This window comes from Panicum hallii, chromosome 2, assembly GCF_002211085.1.
Source record: "Panicum hallii strain FIL2 chromosome 2, PHallii_v3.1, whole genome shotgun sequence".
Lineage (NCBI taxonomy): Eukaryota > Viridiplantae > Streptophyta > Magnoliopsida > Poales > Poaceae > Panicum > Panicum hallii.
In genome coordinates this window covers 9,472,980-9,495,071 of record NC_038043.1, presented here as the reverse complement: position 1 = coordinate 9,495,071, position 22,092 = coordinate 9,472,980, and the positions used below count along the sequence as shown (strand labels likewise).

The following is a 22,092-nucleotide window of genomic DNA, read 5'->3' as shown; positions in this document are numbered from 1 at the left end:
GATGACAAATAAACGATTAAGAAACACAGATCAAACCCAGAGGACAAACCCAGAGGACACGAGGATTTAACGTGAAAAATCCTTCTAACACAGAAGGGAAAAACCACGGGCGCCAGCCAGCAAAACTTCACTGTATCGAGTGCGGTTACAAACGCTGGAGATTTACAATTGACCCTAACTCTCTTATCCCGAACGGCGGCTTATAAGAAGTAAATATAAGGGTGTAACCCTAAACAGCACATGATCCACACCGGGTACAGAAGGCCAAACACACTAGGCCACTTCGGCCTCCGCTTCGCTATGTCCGAAGTCGGCCTTTCTACGTGTGTAGATGAATTTGGATCACAACTCAACATCTTTACGCCAAAAGTACGTAGAAACAAAGATCTATCACTCTGTTGCAAACTTATGATAAAGGACTCAGCTCGTCTGCTCGTGAAAATTCACGTCAACTTTCAGTGAGTATTCATCAGCTATAAGCCTATAACTAAAGAACTCTACTGGCTGCAGAAGTTCAGTCTGCCGGTGTGCTTGCTCTCTGCGTATTCAGGCACGGTTTGATCACATTTGGGATCTGCCTCGGACTAAACTTTCTTCCTCTTCAGAAACTATACAAAATCTTACTACTATATATGTACACCGTTTTCCTCACTGGAAAACAATGCTAGCTCAAGCTACTGGTCTCCAGAAAGGGAAAATAGGAGGACAGTCAATAATACGTAGCACGTTTTGCAAGCCTTGAAATGTGCAATTGGTTGGTTCGTCCTACACAAACCACACATGTGCTGAAATCTTCTCATGCGCAGCCTCGTGCATCCGCGCGCAGCTAACGTTATGAAACAGCAGGAATGTAATCACAGATTCACAGATAGGAAAATCTGGTGCTGAATGCCTTCCAATCAATGATTCACTATGGCCAAGTTTTTCGTGACAAATTATGCTTCTTGGCCACCAGATTGTATACATGCATAGGGCACTTGATGACTGGACTTACAGTTACGACGTTCAGCAATTATAAAGAGGCGACTAAATTACTCTAGGCAGTACACAAGACGTATACTTTGGCGTGCATGTATAGTGAAGATCGTATAACAACGACACCAAATTCTCTGGTGGTGTAACACTTGCCCTACTATCAGACACCTAGGGAGTGCGCGCGCGTAAACATGAGGTGGTAATACATGGTGAACGAAGCAGATCGCAGAACTGAACTGAACTAAGTATCTTAATTGTCTTCTTTGAAGGGCTGAAATGCACTCAGTTGAGGTGGTTGCTGTCGCTCTGAAGGGTGTACTTCATGTCAGGCAGCACCTGGAGAACGTCAGGATGCTCTGGCCAAGAAACAGGCACGAAAGTCAGCATAAATAAGTTCCCAGCGTTTAGGCCCTGTTTGGAAACTAGCAAACAAATTTTCATGAATTTTGTTGGAACACAAGAAAAAAAAGTTTGTAGGCCTTATCAATTAGCATGTTCATGTGCGCCCAAAGAAAAAAAAATAGCATGTTCATGCACCCATAGGGAATTTAAGGATAACGTTATTAACTATGCTGTTTGCTTAGTGGTGGTCCTCTACCCCTCTTCTTTTCCGTCTTTTCACTTCGAGAGACTTGCAGAGTTGGAAACCGAAACTATGCTTGTCTTCTCGACAAGAAAGGCGCAAGAAAAAGAGAAGCTTTCAAGGAAGGTTTCACCAGGTTCAGTTTTCACTACTCAAGCTAACGCTTTCAGCATATCGAGTGTAAGTTGCCACGAAGACCCCTTCCATGAGTTAAAAGTAAGCTACAGACCCACAAGTGTCTGAAAATGGTTTACACTTCCAGCCGCGTTGCATTGACCTCGGAATTCGCCAAGAGGATTCCTCCCTCCTCTTGACTATCTAAGATCTGTCAACAGGGCTTATTGAAACATCTTTTACGCATTAGTTAACTGTCAAACATGGATTGGCACGATCATGTGCAGACCATGTGGGAGATTTTAATTTCTAGCAAAGCAACTAAGAAGACCAGACAAATTAATGCAACCATTTGCCGAAGATTCGGTTGCGCACACAAGACGAGGCTCGCATCGTCGCCGGCGCCGTGAATTCGCACAAGAAACCAGGCAGATCGAAGCAAATTAAGGTCGGCATGAGGAATGGCGGAACTCACTCTGCAACTCGTCGGCCTGCGCCGGCGTGAGCTTGGCGGCGAACCCGCTGACGACCGTCTTGTAGCTGTAGACCAGCGCCGCTTTGGCTCTCGCCTCGCTTGCAATTCGCAGCAAGGAAACCAATCAAAACCACAAGCAGAAAACACGACCAAGAAGAAGGCTAGGTTTGATGCCGTAATAAGCCGACGGAGCTCAGCGGTCCTTACCTGCCGACCGCGCTGGCGAGGATGCCCATCTGGTAGGCCTCGCAGTCGACGCCCTGGGTGGGGGGCTTCACCATCACCATGTACACGCTGGCCTGCTGCTGGCCGTGCCCGGCGGCGGCGGCCGTGGCCAGGGACACGGCGGCGGAGGTGAGGAGGACCAGCAGGAAGGCCGCCGCCGCGGCGCGCGGGCGCGTCGTCGTCGTCGTCATGGCAAGCCGGCGATCGAGAGAGGGGAGGGGGCGGCGAGGAGATGGACAGGGGTGGCGATGGCGCGCCGTGCGCAGTGGGAGGACGCGCTGGTTTCTTGCTGTGCGTGGCGGGAAGGGGAGCGAGGGAGCCGGTGGCCGCTTATATAACCGCGGCGTCTTGTTCGGGCGCTCGTTTTGTCCGAGATGAAGCCACGCACTACAGTGCTATTTCTGTAATTATTTTTTTTTAAACAAAGGGGCTGTCTAGGGTTTCAATAATAAGACCGGGAGCAGGTAACCGGCCGATGCAATCCTGGTCACTCTTAAAGTCTTAGTGCGTTTTCTCAGTTTTAATTAGTCTCTAAACATTGTTTGGAACAAGTTTTATCCGTAACTGTAAGTGTATGCCGTCATCATAATTTTCTACTGTATTAAAATATCTTTTACAAAATTTGATAAATTTATGACATGAACTGGAATTATTCTAGAAGTTGCTGATGGTCAAAAGTCTGGCATGAATTGCAGATGTGAGTAAAAAATATACTGGGCAACTAAGAGTGATACCATGATATATATGCATCAGATATTAGGTGAACTTTACATTTCAGATTAAGTTCTCTAAGTTTTCTAGATTATGATCCCATAACCTTTCATCGGCATTTATCGTCAAGAATTAAATGTTGGGTGACAACTAATGCATCGTGTCAATAAAAGCAATTGCACATGTGAGAGCAAACCTTTTTTCTTTGTTGAGAGAGGTAAAATAGATACTCCAAATAACTTCTTCATGATCCACATCACATATTAGGCAACTAGTTCGCCTAATTTCAATTAAACCAAGAGACCACCTGAAAGTTTCACCATTCCTTGCTTCTTCCCAGACGCATAGCTCGGAACACTAGTCACTTGGTGCCCTGTTCTTCCTCTTCTGCACGGCCAACCCTACAAAGATGAGCTGATTCACACACCGCACGTGCACCTAGCCATTGTTCGGCGCGCATGTGCCGGCGATATTATTTATAGCACGTGCGACTAGCCGTTGTATTATTGCATATGTCCGCTGAAAATAACAATATTCCAAAACGAAATAAAACATTCCAAAACAAAATAAAAATATGTTCCAAAACAAGATAAAAATATTTTAGAACATTATTATCCCTAGTCTTTTATTTTATTCTGTTCTAAAATATTATTATCTCCAACACATACACGTGCTATGAATAACAACCCCGCATATGCCGTGCCCAAGTAAAGGCTAAACTTGTAGTCCATTGCATGCTTCAGTTTACATGAAAGAAAGATTATGATTCTGCACGGTCACAACTTACCTATTTTCTGCAAGGGTACAAGCTGCAGCACATGTACAAGAAGCACGGGCCTGCATGGGTAGATCAAGATAAGATTCTCATTTACGAGTCACCTCGGCTTCCGAATAGAACCGGTCAGCATTGACTTTTCACAGCCTCAAGAATATACGAGGTGATTTTGGGAAGACTCCACAGCAAGACCAATCGTCTAATGGAGAAGCTTTCTATACACTCTTGTAAAGAAACATGTAGCTTAATTCAGACCAAAGGTGTTGTACGGATCTTGTTATTCACAGTTTCAATTATGTTACAACAAACACATGGTTTCTGTTTATGAAGGAGGACCTGCCAATAACCACACAACGAATTCCAGTTAAAGCTTTACACATCACAACCTTCAAAACGAGTCCAGTATATTGTCGGATACAGCCCAGCCCATGAGATGGTATAAATGAAGCACTAATGTTTACAACACTCTATAACATACATGTATATGTATTACTCTCCAGCCAAAAAAAAAAGAGAAAAAGAACCCCCAACATATTGGAGCCTGAAAGGAAGTACTCCACCTGCACCTTATTTGTTTGCCTTCGCCTGATTCGCTGCAACAGACATGGCCCTAAGCCGGCCAGCAATCTCTGTGAAAGCAGGGCGCTGTGCTGGATCTGGGGCCCAACACTGCTCCATGAGCCTTCTCCACTCCGGGTCACATGACGCTGGCACAGGTGGCCTCAGTGTGTTGTTTACGATGCCCCCTGCAAAAGGAATTCCAAAAGTTATTCCTGTGCTAACTGCCCGAAGGAACAAAAAAGGCTAGGATCTGGGAAAAGGGGTAAATTCACACATGGAGAGACTAAATCTTCATCAGACGACACTGATGGCGTGTAAGGATAAATCAGAATAATCTGGGCAGCCAGGGTTAAAGACTGAAGGTGGCGAGACAGAGGTGCATGGCAGAGAGGTACATAATGAGCAATGGACAAAAATACTGAAGGCAAAACGATGAAGATCCTAATGGTTAAGTATTCTTATCTGTACTCTTTTTCCTTGTCTGAAAAATAATATAGAAGTTTCTAACACATTAATTCCATAGCCAACCACTCTAAAAATGCGAATTACCAAACAGGGCTAGTGCCATGGAAACAGTTTCAGCAATGGCTATACAACATGCGATTTGAGCTGGCCCAAGCTATCAAGTACCAGGCCCAAACTCACTTCCAAAATGTGAAATGAGGCAGGGTTGATGACTCAGGGAAGACCATTTTCTCAAACATAACAGAAAAACATAGGAAACCACCAGGAACATTCTCAAGTTTAAAGATACAATTTATGGACTAAATGTAGGTGATGAACTGTATACCTATAATTGCGCCATAGTGCATATTGGCATATGGTTCTTCGCCAGTGAGGATTTCCCACATAACAATACCAAAGGAAAATACATCAACCTGTACCAGTGGAAACAAACTCAGCACCTTAAATGTAACTTTTCTATACATATATACAACTGAAGCAGATATGGATATTATAGCCTCTCAAGTAAATGAATATAGAAAGATAGGATCACCAGATGTGGATGGCAAATTTCATTAACCACTTTGAAATAAGGGGGTGTTTGGTTTGAGGAATCACCACATCCTAGATTGGATGATCAATCATGAGTTGATTGATACCCTAAATTTTGGTGTTATGATTCCATTTCCCATGTTTATATTAACCATGTGCATATGCAATATGATGAATGAGGTGATAGATCAAACCCATTCCATTCCTCAAACCAACCAAAAAGCTGAGTGAGATGATGATAGATAACCTCATTACTCAAACCAAACACCCCCTTAACTACGGATGGAAAGACCCAAGAACTATGTTTTTACCTTCTCCGACACCTTATTGCTGCTTCCATTGAGTAATTCTGGAGCCATCCATGGGAGAGTCCCTCTCACACCACCCGAAACCAGGGTATTTCTTTTTATTTTGGACAAGCCAAAGTCACCAACCTGTACAGAAACCACAAATTCACCGTGTAAGTAGAATGCAAAGTAATTGGAGAAATATGCACAAAACAGTTATGCAATAACACTACAGATGGAAGTGATGCTCACTTTACATATGGGGCGTGATTGATCTTTAAGATTTACGAGCAAGTTATCACACTTCAAATCAAAGTGCACAATATTTTTTGAGTGCAAATACTCCAGGCCAAATGCAGCATCCATTGCTATGATAAGCCTCTTACGACGATCAAGATATCTGTCCAATAAGAAATCATTTTGTTACTCACAGTAGAATAATTGAAATAAAAATAATCACAGGAAGCAATTACTTGTCCTTGCGCTGCAAAACATGCCGAAGTGAGCCATTAACCATGAACTCAGTCACAGTCGCCAATGTACCACCTGGCCCATCTTTCACAACACCATAAAACGCCACAACATTTGGATGATGAAGCTTTGAAAGAATTTCAGCTTCTCGCCAGAATTCATGTGCCTAAACAACCAAGCAAGGAAAGTAAATTTTGATGAACCAGGCGTCAGCTAAAGCCTAAAGGTTAGTGGGCTAGCTTGAGCTATGGTGGAAGTGGGAGCATATTAATCAGCATCTGGCCATTTGGTAACATGTCTAGTTTTGTAGCAATTGTTAACACATAACATTGCTAAATAGTATCCATAATAAGATCCTAATATGATCAAAGAGTTGTTATGCTGCAATAGTGCTGCAACCTTTCATCCAATGGCCTACTGCCACATTTTGCATTACTCCCAAAATAATGGCTATAAATCTGAAACTGCAGATGTGAAGAAGTGGTGGTTCAGAGCTTACTAGTCTTTCTAGCTCTGAAGACCGTCCTGTGAAGCAGCTTTTTTTAATTCTCTTAATGGCTACATCACTTCCCCTCCATTTTCCGTGGTACACAGTTCCAAATGTACCTGAACCAAGTTCCCTAAGCTCTTCAAGGTCTTCATTCTTGATGATCTGTGGAGAGTTCCTATGTTTAGTACTCTAACAAGATAGTTCATAAAGAAATTAATCAAATGAGTGTACAGCACCATCAATGTACCAGGCACAACCATAGGACTTCCAAATACAAAATATGCCATTCATTGCGACTAATTTAACAAACAAAAATTCAGAAAACGAAGAAAAGATTACACTATAAATCCTGGAACAGTAACAAAAGGGGATAGTACTCATCAAGATTACTAAAAAAATGTTCACTATAGTCCACTGAAATTACCAGTTTGGTGTGAGGAACCAAGAAAATGTTTCAGCAACGCGACTCGTCACATGGATTTTTTTCAAAGCAGATCAAAACAGTAATATCAAATTAAGAAAATATGAATTTATTTTCTCTAGCAACACAAGAGAACCGTGTATCATTTTATTAAGAGATACCAAAGAGCCCTCTCCCTAACCCACCCAACATACACTCAGAAAGAACTTTACATTAGCGCAACTGCTATGAATTAGGCGACCACGATCATTAATTTGGAATCAAATCAAGGAACCCATATGTGTAACCTCATTGTGCCAGGTTATCTAACTAATGCATAAAATTAAACTATCACTAGATACTGTACTTTATAGTGATTTTACTTCCACACATGTAATGAAGATTAAAGATAATTATTCTCTAAATAAATACAATAAATTTGAATAGACAAAAAGAAATTTTACATGAATCATAGGTACCATCTGATTTTTTCAGATACAACTTCACATTCATAGATTATATCTTGGAAAAACAATAGTGATATTTTGTTTCTTTTACCTTTGCAGTTGAACTTTATTTGTCCTTTAAGCAATGTGCAATTGCCGAACTTTAGCATTATTATAGCTCAACACTACAACCAAAAAAAACAAAGCTTCTAATGTTGTTGTCGCTACAGTAGAGAATGTTGATGCTAGTAATTTTGAAAAAACAGCAACTATTTGTGTGCCTAATAACACGAACCTACAGCTTTTTGAACACCCTATTGGAATGGGTGCTTAGTCATGGATGCCATTTGATTGAAATAAAATCCACTATCAGTATTTTATTTTCCATAGGGTCGAAATTGGACCGTTAAATAGTATCCAGTATGAGTCTTATATTTGCAGCTAGGGTACAAAAGACAAAAGCTAGTGTCAGGCTTTTAGCTCAACGACATTTAGGAAAATAAAAAAAATCATCCAAAACCCATATATTCAACAGCTACGAGACAACTCCTTCAATCTTACCACTTTGCTCTCATGGATTCTGCTAAAGCACCTTTTCAATATTACTGCCAACTGCGTGGCAACATGATTATTTTTCCGTTGAACATGCAGCTGAGCTGGCATCATTGCATTATAGAAGAAAGAGAGAAAAAACTCCACACAGCGCCACACTACACCATGCTTCTCTTAGATTGGTGTCTATTTATTATTTTCATTTTAAAAGAGATGGCATATTTAGAAAGAAAAGATAGTTGTTGTATAACAGAAATGTTCTGATCTTAATACATTTGAGTGTGATGAAGCTTAGAAAGAAGAGGAGACTCGATTCAATTATCTCTTAGTCTGAATTACGCAACCTCCTCCAAGATAGTGTACCTAAAAATTCAACATGTATAAAATGGGAATCAAAAGAAACACTGTCTACAGTTACTAATGAATCACCAAAATAGGGTTAATAAACTAAATTATAGCTGGCCACCTCCCTGCATAACATGGATTCAAGGGTAAAAAGGCTACGGAGCAATCCGTGAATAGGGTGAAGCAATTGACCGCTGTCCTAGCCACATCTAGACTTGCTCCTAACTGTGACAGCATGCTCTGGTACATGCCTATTTGGAAGGGGAGTTTTTGTCTGGATTTGTTCTATGTGCATAATAGGCAGCCATTATAGGTGCCACTAATTGACCTACTAGAACTTAACAAACTTATATGGAAATGACAATAATCAAACTAAACCTCTTCTCTGCTTGATGTGCTTGCTTAAGAGGCACCATGGGCACATACTTTCCAATTAATCTGAGCTTAACAAACTTGTCCCCCTTGATATGCCTGCCTCATTTGCTTGGGCTGATAGGGTACTACAATCTAGTGGTCTTGTCCAAACACAACCTGGAATGGCATCATGTGAAGAGTAGTTTGGAATGAAGAGTTGTAGAAGAGTTCTCCCGTTGAAGCCACTATAGTTTGATGCCTTGGCTGATATCCGCACAATCGGCGAAAGCACATGGAAATGGTGCACATGATGACCTGGAAGTTGTCTAGAGGAGCTTATGTGAATCATGAGTTCTTGACCCTCTGTGAAGTTGTTTGCGAGCGCGGGGTCAAAATCGCACACTGGAGTATGGGAGACATGAAATGGAACATGGTAGCTTAAGATATTAGGGGCAATCAAATTAGTGATGTTGGAGGTGCACCAAAGCGATAAAGTAAGCACATTTGGGCATACGTCAGTAAACATCATGCCCCAACCTTTAGAAAAATCCATTATAAATGGCAGGTATCATGTGCTTCAATGATTTTATAACCACAATGGGGCAAATGCAGCACAAACATTTCATTGCTATCCAACATAACGTCATCCCTCTTGGCCCCAGCCTTACTGCCCCACCAACCCACGATGATGATTTCAAGGTCTGCAGCATTTTTTTTTTGAAGAGTCAATGAGTGGCTAAGAGAGCCCACCTAAACAACTTCATATCTTTGAAGTGGGATTACACGATAAGGCAACCATCCTCGTTGTCGAGGACGTTATCAAGGTACAAGTTGAAACAAAGGAGTAGGGAGCGACAAGGGATTACAATCGCAGCACAAACACACACCAGACCAAAATAAACAACCATATCAGAGGTACAAAGAACATAAAGGGGGCAGATCTTGCTCCTTAGACGAGTAACCCCGTCAATAGTCAGGTTGAGCCACCATGCTTGCTATTTTTGCAATGAAGGAAAATGCAAGTGTGCACCGAGCACAAAGACACCCTCTTCGCAAACAGACACCAAGCACCTAGATAACCAAATTCCTGGCAAGGATGGCAACGGGCAAGGATTAAACTCGATCTTGAAGCACACCTCGCCTAGCACCCATGGTTGGTCACAGTCGCCCGCAACAAGATGCAAGCTTCTCAGGGAGCCAGCCAATTTAGCTCACACCGAGATGCTCCAACACCAACAACCAAGCAAAGAAGGCGAAAACTAAGGGAGAGCTAGCAATGGCAAATACCTGGCCAAGGTCCAAGGCGGGGTAAAGGATGCTGAAGAAGAGCGATGAGCTGTACAGAGGCGAAACACCTTCTCAAACCGAGCACGGCACTCTCGTTGCATGGAAAATGCCCCCAATGCCAGAGGTTAAGCAAGGGGTGGTTGTGCGGAGTGTACTCATAACCACCATTGGGGCAGACCCCAGGGGTGCTGCAGGGGCAGCAGACTAGTGCCCAAAATAGTAGCCAGGGCACAACCACAAAGGGCTCGAGGTCAGATGGCAACTCGAGGCTCCAGCTAGGGAAGAGCCGGTCCCCTCCCATCAACCACAGCATGGCCGCATGAGCCATGAGACATGCAGAGATGGTCAGGAACAGGGGAAAGCGAGGGGTTCAAGAGCACGGATTCCGCAGCCAGGGGACAGATCGTGCACCTAGGCAGCTAGATCCAGTGGCTAGCAGCAGTACCAGGCAGGCAAGCGCTGAGTTGCTGCCCATGGTGGAGTCCAGCTCTCCGGCCAGCTAGATATTGAGGAAGAGGAGCACCAAAACTAGATGGAGAAAGAGGGAGAGGAGTGCATGGGGTTGTGCTTATGTGGCTCGAAGCCCACCGCCACTGGAGCCAAAGTCAACCACAATGATGGCAGGGAATGGAGCTAAGATGGGAGTAGGTAGGAGGTCCACAACAATTTGAGCATCAAAGATGGCGAAGTCAGGAGGAGTTTTAGGTTTGTAGCATAAAAGAAAGTGATAATTCTGAAACATGCAGCATTAACATTTGGTTGTGCAACAGCATGTCATACGCGTTGGCCCAGGCCTCGCCAACTCTCCCATCACCATCTTGTCGCGCGGAATAATTATTTCTAGGTCTAGCTAGTCAGCATGAGAGCATAAAAATTTGCTAACTCGGGAGTAATTTTGGGTTCACGTCACAAAAGAAAGTGAGAGCATAAAGCCAACGAAACTAGTCTCCTATCGTGCCAAATGGTTTTTTTTTTCCAAATTTGGTGAAATCAGGAGGGTTCTACCTTATTTTACCCCCTAAGCACACGATTGGATATCTTTGTAGGTTTAGATGCCATTAATTGACCTACCAAGTTTAACAAAATTAACTTGAAAGCCAATGATGCTTAATACCTTATCTCTAACTTAATAAATTTGTCTCCCCTTGATCTTCTAGTTTCAAGCCAAAGAAATTGGCTTGGCTGGTGTTGTCATGGCTACAGTGGAAACCAGCTTGGGCCAACACTTGCGCTAGTACTCTTCAATAAATGTCTACAACATCTATACATGACCGCTTCTCTATTCTTTGCATGAAAGCTCGCTCTACAAACGTGATAAAGCATGGATGAATAAGTCCTGGGAGGTAACACTAGGTAGCATGGCTATACAGTTGTGCATTGGGGATATCATACCCTACATGATGAGGCTAGCAAGGTTATGGTGCATGGCTCAGGAAATGATGCCTACTTAGCATCTTAAGATGACGAAGATAATATCACTGACTGGAACAAGAAACCATCCTAAAGGAGCAGATAAGATATTCCACCCATGACATGCCGCACATTTGCTAGGCACAAAAAAGTCATGATCCAATGTATGGTACCATTTGTGCTCCACGGTATGGATCTCAAAGCCATCATCAGCGATGCAAAAAGGAGAAAAAAAGCATTGTGCAATCGCATTGCCACCTTCGCCGCAGCTAAACAGCGACACTTCATGCTTATTTCAACGTTTTCAATAAAGCATCATGTTTGCCATGATGAACTTCCTCTTGTCAAGCAACATATCTGGGGTTACTTTGGCAAAAGAGGATATGGTGTTGGATCTCATAGCAAATGTGATGAACCATCAAAGGACTTTACTTCATTGTTTCCTAATCTAATGAAATGGTAGGGAATCTAACAAAACAAATACGTTGGACCACCAAATTTGTTCAGAAACCATCTATTATCCCTATAATCTTTTTGTCCTAGAATTGTTCTGAAAAGTTCTTCTATGAGGAAAGAAACCATTAAGGTTAATGCATGCTGCTTCAAGGGACTAGAGTCATAGAACTGGGATAAATGTTCCAACCACTTTGGTTTTGGACATTAATTGCAAAAGGAAATGATAAGAATATGCCAAGAGCGGGTTTGACCAGTCTGAAGATCATTAGCCAATTTAGGGGCCAGAAATGACATACATTGAGTCAGATGTATAACCAAAATCATCACAAAGTAAAAAAGAATAGAAATGAGTTCTATAAAAGATGATTGGACAAACAAGAAGGAATTTACTCTTCACGACAATCAATTTTTTACTATTTATATAGTTGGATTTAGCAAATTACAGATTATAAAGCGGCAGGTCACCAGATCCATTGTTCTAGAAAAAAATTTCAAACTTTTCTGCTGCCTTACTTTCTATGTTTTGACTTGTTTCGGAGTTCACTCAAGCCCAAAAAAAACATGCTTGTTTGCCCACATACAGATATATGCCGAATACAAACACAAACATGAATCAGCAAAGGTAGATAGTACTTCTAGAATACAACCAAGCGCTCCTAATATGTAAAAGAACATCACAACCAGGAAAGTGCATAAACTTCTCTGCAATCAAAAACCACTTATACCTGCAAGTATTCAAAATCAGTGTCCTTAAAGGAAGCATCCATGACTGGTCCAACAGCTTTAGCCTCTTCAGTCTTCTGTTCCTGAGACCAAGTAAACAATCTCAAAGTTAATGATTTTCAACATCACAGAATAAAGAACACTTCAGACTTCTTTCCAGACATGCATACCTCAAAAGCAGGATGAGATGGCATCATTTCATGCATATTTGTAAAAGGATTATCAACTTGGAACCCTTCAGCATTCTTCATTGTCGTTGGATTGTCAATCTGTGATGAGATAAAACCTGTTGGTGAAATGTTTGAATCAACATTGGTGCGGGAAGCTACTGGAGGCACTTCCACATGAATATCATTCTGAGGAGCCAAATTCTTCACATTAGTTGTATCATGCTCTAAGCGGTCAAAGGGATAAGCTCCCTCCTCAATCTTTGCCAGATCTTGGGTCTCCATTTTTTGTGGAAACTCATTTTGTGCAAGATTTCTGAAGAATGACCACCGCTGGGGTTCATAATTAGGCATGTTTAAGCTATGGACAGGATCAATGAAAGGACTGGATGATTGTGCTGCAGAGTTAGCATTTGCAAAGAAATCAGAAAGAATGTCAGGGGAGGTCCTTTGTGTACCACCAGGAACGTCTCTATTCTGTGTGCTGGAGATAATAGGTTCCTTGTGAGAAACATCCACAGAGCTGGTCGATGGTACAACATGATCACATTCAACATCAGTTGGGAGTGTTTGCTTTGGAGCATCCCTACTATTATGATGAGGCATAGCAGAATGAGATCCTGGCTGATTAGGTGCTTCTACATCTTGAGAAGTTTCCTCATTGTGTCTACCTCCTAGAATCTGTTCAGCTGCATGAGCAACTTTCTCCACATTTCTACTACTTGTGTCATCTGAGGACCTCTCTTCACCAAGCAGCTGTTCACTAAATGGAGAAGTTTGTTGTACAGTATTGGTAAATTCTTTCTCAAACTGTATCAGACTATCATCTACAGCTGGATCATTCAAATTTATAGCATGGGCAGCTAGATTTGGTTTTTCAGTCCCCTCAAAAGCAGAGTTAGTATTTTCTGCGATGTATTCACTTGCAACACCAGACTGCGATTGACGAATTAGAAATTCCGGATTAAGTGAATCCTCAGATTTAGATAGCCGATTCAGAAATCCTGCTTGCTCCCTTGGAATCCGCTCAGAATGGAAGACTCGCCCAGGGTGAGGAGGCGGATTCTTATAGCTGTGATCTATCATGTCAACCTGAAAGTCAGAACAGCCGGATGCAAAAGCTCCACCAGAATGCCGATCATCTTCACTGATATCTGAACCCTGTGTTGTCGACCTAGCTCTTGGTGCGGTACAAGTCTCCAGGCTCTTCACACTGTCACTTGGTTGAAGAGAAGATATTACACCTTCTTGAACAGAAGCAGAAGGGGGCACTCCTGAAGCAGATGAATCATTATGCGCTGTATGACCACTCAGATTTTCAAGCGATTGAAAGTAATCTAGCTCATTATTTTGATGAGGCATGTTACCAGAAACCCGTTTTTCCTCCTTCGTTGATGTTTCCTTCTCAGCATCCTGATAAGCCTGTTGATCAAAAGATCGCTGTGAAGCAGTTCCTGAGAAAGGCGCATACTGGGATGTATATCTATAATCAGAAGGTGTAGATAAAGGAATAGATATCTGGCCCTCAATGTCATAAAATCCTTCACTGGTAGCGGTATTCGCATAATTACCCTTCAAATTCTGCATCCCATGGCTATAGTATGAATTCAAATTTGCACTATTATCGCCGGATACAGCAGATGGCATCGGTCTTGAGAGCATCTCTGAAGGCACAAAAGTTGATGTGTTCACTGCATGCAAATTTGAACTATCTCTGCTTGAGTTTACCGGCCTACTATCAATATTGAGATTAATGAACTGATCAAACTCATTGATGGACTGATTTACTAAACCCTGCCCACTTGATGAATTCGCAGCTATTCCATCCATCCCGTTGATGGCAGCAACATACTGGATCCCAGAATCACTATCCATACTGCCCAGGCTGAAACTCATATCATCGTATTCAATAGACGAAACAAGGAATATCCTAAGCTTCTGGGAACCATCCCCATTATCAAGGAAACCACATTCTTCCATCATGTTTCTCAAATCTTCATCATTTGAAACTGAGATCAAGGCATCAAGATCTTCACCGGGTAACTGATACTTGATAACATGAGGTTGATTATAGATGGCTGTTGTCTTCTGTTTAAGCTCCTGCCAGGAAACGTTCCTACTAATCCGAATTATATGTGTCTCACCACCGACATATCTAAGCTTTCCATCACTTGGTCTGGGTAATATTTTACCCCCAAAGCTGCAGAGAATTTTAATTGTTCTGGAAGTTTCTGAGGCCTCAGAAGAAGCATAGCCACGGGACAATCCCTGACTACTGCCACCACCGGATAGAACTCGTGAAACTGACGTACCTGACATGTGCCTTCTTCTGTTTTCATTTTCAGAAAAAGGTTTTCTCTCAATCTCATTTGTTTGATGAGTATCTGAGGTCAAAAATATTGATGCATCAAATCTAGTCTCTGGTCCTGTTCGATTGGTACCAAGGCTTACTCTAGAATCCTTGTGACCAGCACCAGAAGTGACATTCTGATTATGAGGCATACCAGGAACAAGATGCTTCTTGGGTATAGCTCTCATAAATTCAAGAGAAAACTCCTCCCCAGTCTGAATTGAGTAATTAAGGACAGGCTTAACATTGCCTGCAACAGGGTATTCTGGAACAGGATAACTGGTGCATGCTGAGCTTGAGGATCCATGCACCGAACCTTGGGCTGCAGAGCGAACATCATCTTTTCTAGGTTCCATCAAGCTTTCTTGGCTAAAGTATATGGATGAAACAGGATACACAGTTCATTGCCATGCTATCCATTTTGCTGATAATAGTACATTTCCTTCTATCCTTTTTTATCTGGCAAAGCGAAGCGTGCCAGTAGTTGGAGAGCACAGAGCACCTAGTAAAAGCAGTTCAACCTACAGCAAAAGAAAAGCACACAAGGATAATGCTTAACAAGGATCATGAGACATAAATACCAGTCTAAGTGTCCAGGTCACAAACAAACACCGTGTTGTGTGTGGCAGCAGACAGAGTACTCTGGTAGAGCATGAATTGCAGTGAAGTTAATGATGACAAAAGAATACTCAGCCAAAAACTACTTCAGCACGACAAACTTGCAAGCTCTAAAGCTCCCCCAAGTATCAGCAGCTGAAGCATGAACAAACGTTGTCAGTGAGAATATGCTGATGACTAGCAGCAGCTCTACCCACAGATTGGTTGACGTTTTATGATAAGATTATCTTAAACTGAACGGCGCAACAGAAAAAACGCGATAGTGAAGTAACAAGGTACTGGTCGACAAAACCAACTCGATACCAACTATATACCATTTATCCCATGAGTTCGAGTGCGAAAATCAGACAGCCCCTGTAAGCACACCCACTAAGATTCCAGCGCGCCGGTACTGACCGTACCGACAGGCGAGAAGTGTGTTCCCTCAGCTTCCCCACGGAAGATTTCGTCAGTAAACCGCACCGAGCACCCTACTCGCTGCCCCGAATTTAAAAACTCCCCACGAGACATTTATTAGGTCCCCCAGGGAAGCAATCGGGCAACCCGGAGGACCCGAGAAGCTCTCCCCCTGAGCTACGGAAATGGTAAATTTGTCTCACGATTCAAACAGCAGACAGCAAATAGCAACCAATCCCGCTACCGGGCGCGCGCGGCCAATCCAACCCACGTGAAGGCGAGGCGATGAATAATCGATCGAGGCTTGGGAGAAGGACTGACCGGCGGGCGGGAGGACGGGGGCGGGCCCGGATTCGCGGCTCCAGCAGCAGAAGAAAACCGTGCCGGTGCGGCGACGGGAGCGGCGGCGACCGGGGCGAAGCGAGGCGGCGCGCGCCCGGGTGCGGGAGCGGCTAGGGTTCGGATCGGAGCGGCGGGGGGCCTCGGCCGGATGAAGCGGAGGCGACGGGCCGGGAGGGAGCGTCAAGGGGAGGTGGGGGGGTTTCAGATTGCAGCGGCGGAGGAGGAGAAAGAGAAAGGAAAGGGAAGGATGCTGACTTCACGCGGGCGGCGGGGTGCACTGTGCGGCGCGAGAGGGCAGCGGGGGAGGGCCCCACCCGAATGATGTGGCGTGCCCGCCGCGTCACCGCCGTCGGGTGCGGGGTGGGGACGTGGCGGGGGGCGCTTATCTGGAGGGTGGGGCCAGCTGTAGTAGTCTAGTCAAGCGGCGGAGTTGGTAGAGAGCACCAGAGGTCTGGGGGCTGGAGCGGCCGGCAACCGGCAACGCAAGCGGAGGGGTGCTCTCAGCTTGGTGGTTGGCGGCGCGTCACCCGTCTCGATGGTTTTGTTACGGATTCTTGTCCCGTACCGCTTGTTTCAAGGTCGCAAAGCTGCTTTAATTTTTTTTTCCTGTTCGGAGATGAGGTGTACGCTGTTGTGTTGATTTGATACAGATGACCCTCCCCCGTTACCAGAAACTTTAACAGACTTTTTTTACGAATCTACCAACCAAATGATATGGATAACGACTAATAATTGACCAACCCATGGTTTTCGTTGGCTAACTCCAGCGATGTTCAGAGAGCTCCCGGAGTTCCTGCAACATGCTCAGGCTACTACGTATATTGTAACCCTACATGCATTTTTCACAAATATATTTTCGGATGTCTATGTTATCCGTTTACTATCGCCTACAACAACCCTTCATGAGTTTTATTTGTGAATTCATTGTCAGGTAGAACTTTATAAACCTTGGAAAGAGCTCAAAGTAAGAATTAAGTATCCTCGAGATGGAGATGTCAAGTGTTTTCAAAGGTTCCTTCCAAAGTTGGATGAAATCCTTCGGAACTCGATCAAGGGCACGAGGACTAAAAAAGGAAGCTCGTGGAATGCACCCTCCTCATCCCATTATGGAGTGGTTGCATATATATACATAATTTGTATATTATTCAATAGATGATCATGTATCGTGTCTGATCCAAGAATTCAGTATGGAGTCAAGGAAAATCTATCTGTGATAGATCAAAAGGGGTGAAGAACATTTGCGTATATGCAAATGATGTTTGATTGCATTGCCCATAAAAATTCTTTAACTTTATCCCAACACCCACGAAATGATGCTTTCTTTAGACTCCTTATGAGTCAAAAGAAGGTTGTTATCACTCTATAAAGTATGCAAATATCTTATCATGTATTATTTTATAATTATATTTTACAAGAAAAATATGAATTCGACTTTTTGATAGATCAAGAAAAGTAATCTGGATACATAAGAACAAAGGGGGGACTGTTGCAATGCTCAACCAGGCATGATATGCCCCAATGTGCCTCATGAAACACGTGTTAAAAGAAGCACCCTTCGTTTCAATATGCTGGCATGAAGCTTCAAGAGAGCTTGTCCTATCTGGTAAAAAAATAAAAAAATTATATGAAGCACTACGAGTGTACAAAATTTGGTAAATGTAGGCTCTATCTCAAGATCTGGGCACCCAATTTGCTTTAGATATTTATAGGTGTAACTGTGCTCATACAAGTTGTGGTGTGTACATGTGGTGGTCTGCGATGTGTTCTGCGATGTGTTTCTTTTAGAAAAATGATGGATTGAGATATGTTCGTATCCACTACATCACAACCCTAGAAAAGTGAAAACTCTAGGCCCTATTTACCGACTGATGGTTCGGTTTAGCAAATACAATTATAGATTGATCTTTAATTGGTAAATATAAATATCTTTATCGACTGATGGTTGATTTGCAAAACAAGAATCACCGACTGACCACAAGTTAGGAAGCTTTATCGACTGATTGTTCATTGATAATGCTAAACTTTATTTTACCGACTGAGGTCTGTTGCTATTGTGGTGTAGTGATCTTTTAGTTTCTTTTATTTGTGCTTCTATGATTGAATGTTGATGGCTCAAACACACAATGAATTATAACCTGGTGTTGCACATCACCTTTTTTTTTTCCTCCGATGCAATTCGGATTGCAAATACTATGTTGCTACATACTATCCTATCTGTCACACCCGATTTATAAAGAACATAAATCGAGCAATCATATATGCGTCAGGATCAAGTCACGCATATATACAACAGAATCATCAGGATATCACAACACATATCACGAATAATATTAATATAAATCGTAAATGAATCATAAATGAATTATTTTATTACAACCGAATCAAGAATCGGTTCAAGAGTTGCGGAAGCGTAAAAGAAATACATGAAGAGCTGGGCGCCACAGGGACATCGACTGGGAGATAAACGCCTAGAAGTCGTCGAAGCCGCTGACGTAATCCTCCACGTTGCCGGGCACTGAGCAGCAGTCGAAGATATCCGAAATAGAACAGAAAAGTAGAGAGGCAAGAGTGAGTACAAACTCGTACTCAACAAATATAACACGTGTTTGAGGCTCTAAGGTTAGCTGACTCAACTGCATTAGCTTTTAATCTCGGCAAATTTTATTAAAGCTAATTACTACAAGTGGATGAATTACCTTAACCCAAATTCCATAAGAATTAATCAATATTAATTAAGAACTACTGAGAACCATCCAAACCAAAACCACCCAGGGGAATCTCCCTAATCAAAGGTTGATAACCCCACTAATCAGACGGAAGATCTGGGCCGCTCATGACTGTGAGCACAGCTGATATATCAGTTTTACACTCTCGAGAGGTTGCACAACTTTACCCACAAGCCATGAGCTACGCTAATTGTTCATCACACTTCCTTAGATGAGATGGCTAGCAAGCGCACTACGAGACCGTTACAAAGGACACGTTGGTAAGGTGTAACCGCTAAGGATTCTGGATCAGCGACGATGGGGCCCACCTCCGGGGGTACAAGCACACAGCACAGACCAAGCCGGAGGAGCAGGGACCATTGAAGCCTACCACCCCTCTTGCCCACGCAGGTAAGTTACTCCCGAACCAAAATAACCTAATTAGTAAGTCAAGATCGTCCCATTCCAGTCTTGTGGTTGCGCGGTTGTCTCAGGTTGTCGCTCTATGAACCGGTCCTTATGGAGAGTGGCCAACCAAGCACTAAGCACCGTGCTGGCCCCCTAAACCATGTTTCTAACAAAAACATCTTTTAAGGACGCACAAACCACTCAAGCACACAGCACAGAGGTCGGCTCCAGAATTAAGTTGCATAAGACCATTAATCAAATTAATTAGAAAGGACCCAGATGTGTTATAGCGCAGCAACCTAGCACAACTAACCAAAATGCAACCCAAGGTATAATATACAGGATAATAGTGGTTAGGAAATCCTTATAGGCATATAGGATTAAAATGCAGTATGAAATTGTATTTAAACGTGATAGGAGGTTCATGTTATACTTGCCTTCCTCGTACTCTCCCGGCTGCTGCTCGAACTGCTCGGAAGACGGCTGCTCCTGGTACTGGTCCAAAGGCTCCGCGTCTACTCACGATCGTCAAGCATAGCCCACACATACACACATGCACAAGCAATAACAAACTATAAGAAAACAGTACTCCAATACAATAGAACAGCATACAAAACTATGCTAGAAATATTCTACGCGTTACAACAATCGCGGGGATATAAAGAACACCTAAAACGGAGCTAAGACGCGAAAACTACGCTTGAAACAAGACCCAGGGACCTATTTGTGAGAAAAACAAAACTTCCAGGGGGTTCTGTGCGAAAACTGAGGATCTAAACGTAATTAAAGCATAGACTCAGGGGCTAGCATGTGAAAACACGCGGCATGGACTGCGGGTATGAAAACTGGAAAGCTCAGGGGCTTAAACGAATAAAACAGGGCCTAACTGTAAATACTTTTTAACTAAAGAGGACCGCGGGTTGATTCTTGAAAAGCGCAGGGACTCTTTAGCAAAACTGGCGGCTGAAACGGTATCTTCTGTTCTGGGCCGAAGGATTTGGATCCGACGGTTTGGATCTATCACGATCTGGATCTAATCCTGGCGGTTGGATTCGAACTGTGCGGCTTGGATTTAAAAAGAGGAGCGAAACGGTATTGGTGGATCTGATCCGCTGGATCGGGATTCAAGGGCCAGGATGAGATGGGGCTAAGATGTAATCGGGAGCGTTCTCTTCCGATCGGGCGGCTCAAATCACGGCTCGGGTCATGGCTCTTGGAGCGGCGGCGTGGCCACCGGAGCTCTGTCTCCGCGGCGACGCCTCGCCGGCGCGTAGCGTCCCCGCCTCGGGGTGGCCCTAAAGTGCACGACGACCAGCGCAAGAGGAAGAGGGAATCGAGGGGTTGCTCACCTAGGGTCTGGATTGGTCAGGGCGGCGCGGAGGGCGGTCGTCCACGACAGCGGGCGGCGGGACGGCCGGTGCTCCCGAGGGTGGGCGTCGGGGTGCGCCCTGGGCGCCCTGGTACCGTGAGCAGCTGCGCACTCGGGCTGCGAAGGGTAGACTGAGGTCAGCGAGGCCGATGACGCGCTGTCGGTGAAGAAATTTCGGCGGCCAGCAAGCTTACCGTGGAGGCACTCCGGTGAAATTGGCCGGCCTGCCACGGCCAGGGTAGGGTGGTGAGGTGTGGTCGTGAGTGTGGTGAGGCGGCGGAACTCCGGACCCCCTTAGCGAGCGGTGGGCGGCGTTGAGGCGGTGGAATGCGGGCGGCGCAGGAGCTCTGCCTCGGCGAGGCAGAGGTGGGGCACTAGGGTTGAAGGCGGCGGCCGCGGAGTGGAGAGATGAGGGCGCAGGGGTCGGGGAGCCCACTTATAGGGCGGCGGCACCCTCGGCGTGCGGGCTTAGGCGCGGGTGGCGCGGAGGTCCTGGCGGCGGTGCTGCCCGGCCGTTGCGGAGAGGAGGGGACGAAGCTGACTAGCGGGCCCCGGTTGGCAGAGAGAGGAAAGAAGAGAGAGGCACGGGAATGAGGGGGAACTGGGCCGGGGTGCGGCCCACGCGGGGGAAGGGAAAGAGGGGAGGGTGCTGGGCCTCGGGTGGCCCATGCAGGAGTGAGGAGGGGAAAGGGGCCAGAGAGAGAGAGAGAGAGGGAGAGGGGAGTGGGCCGGGCTGAGAGGGTTTGGGCTGGTTTCTTTCCCTCTTCTTTTCCTTTTTCCTTTCCCACCCTCAACCATTCAAATTATTCCATTTGAATTCAAATTTATTTGAATTCAAACCCAACACAAATAAAACAATGCACCAGCATGAATGCACAAGCAAGTTGACCCTATAATAAATTTTAATTACTTACATTATAAAATTACTTTAAATGCGAGATAAATTAGGGAAAACTCTGGAAATTTTATTTGAGCCCAAATAATTTCCTTAAAATTAGGGAAAATTACATTAGGGTGTTACACTATCGAACTCTATAAATTTTGTCAAAGTTAGATATATGACTTAGCATAAAGTTAAATTGAAATGTAATTAGAACAGAT

General features: G+C 44.0%; 2 protein-coding genes across 4 annotated transcripts; both read right to left on the bottom strand.

Moving 5' to 3' along the window:
* Window positions 1-1,050: 1,050 nt before the first annotated feature.
* Window positions 1,051-3,409, bottom strand: LOC112882536 (subtilisin-like protease SBT3.3). 2 transcript variants are annotated; one of them, XM_025947615.1, is made up of 4 exons: window positions 3,391-3,409; window positions 2,355-2,759; window positions 2,148-2,245; window positions 1,051-1,331 (listed from the first exon to the last, which is right to left on the bottom strand). In XM_025947615.1, the coding sequence occupies exons 2-4, from the start codon at window positions 2,561-2,563 to the stop codon at window positions 1,258-1,260; spliced, it is 381 nt and encodes a 126-aa protein (XP_025803400.1). In that variant the 5' UTR covers window positions 2,564-2,759; window positions 3,391-3,409; the 3' UTR covers window positions 1,051-1,257. The 2 variants fall into 2 exon arrangements, with proteins under 2 accessions (XP_025803400.1, XP_025803399.1); XM_025947614.1 differs by lacking the exon at window positions 3,391-3,409 and having other exon boundaries at window positions 2,355-2,811.
* A 693-nt stretch (window positions 3,410-4,102) lies between these two features.
* LOC112882535 lies at window positions 4,103-16,718 on the bottom strand. Of its 2 annotated transcripts, XM_025947613.1 has the most exons (10): window positions 16,489-16,718; window positions 14,171-15,674; window positions 12,807-14,077; window positions 12,639-12,719; window positions 6,673-6,825; window positions 6,176-6,339; window positions 5,955-6,102; window positions 5,727-5,849; window positions 5,210-5,297; window positions 4,103-4,604 (listed from the first exon to the last, which is right to left on the bottom strand). In XM_025947613.1, exons 2-10 carry the CDS (start codon window positions 15,507-15,509, stop codon window positions 4,426-4,428), a joined length of 3,546 nt encoding a protein of 1,181 aa, XP_025803398.1. In that variant the 5' UTR covers window positions 15,510-15,674; window positions 16,489-16,718; the 3' UTR covers window positions 4,103-4,425. The 2 variants fall into 2 exon arrangements, with proteins under 2 accessions (XP_025803398.1, XP_025803397.1); XM_025947612.1 differs by having other exon boundaries at window positions 12,807-15,674.
* Between the last annotated feature and the right edge of the window lie 5,374 nt (window positions 16,719-22,092).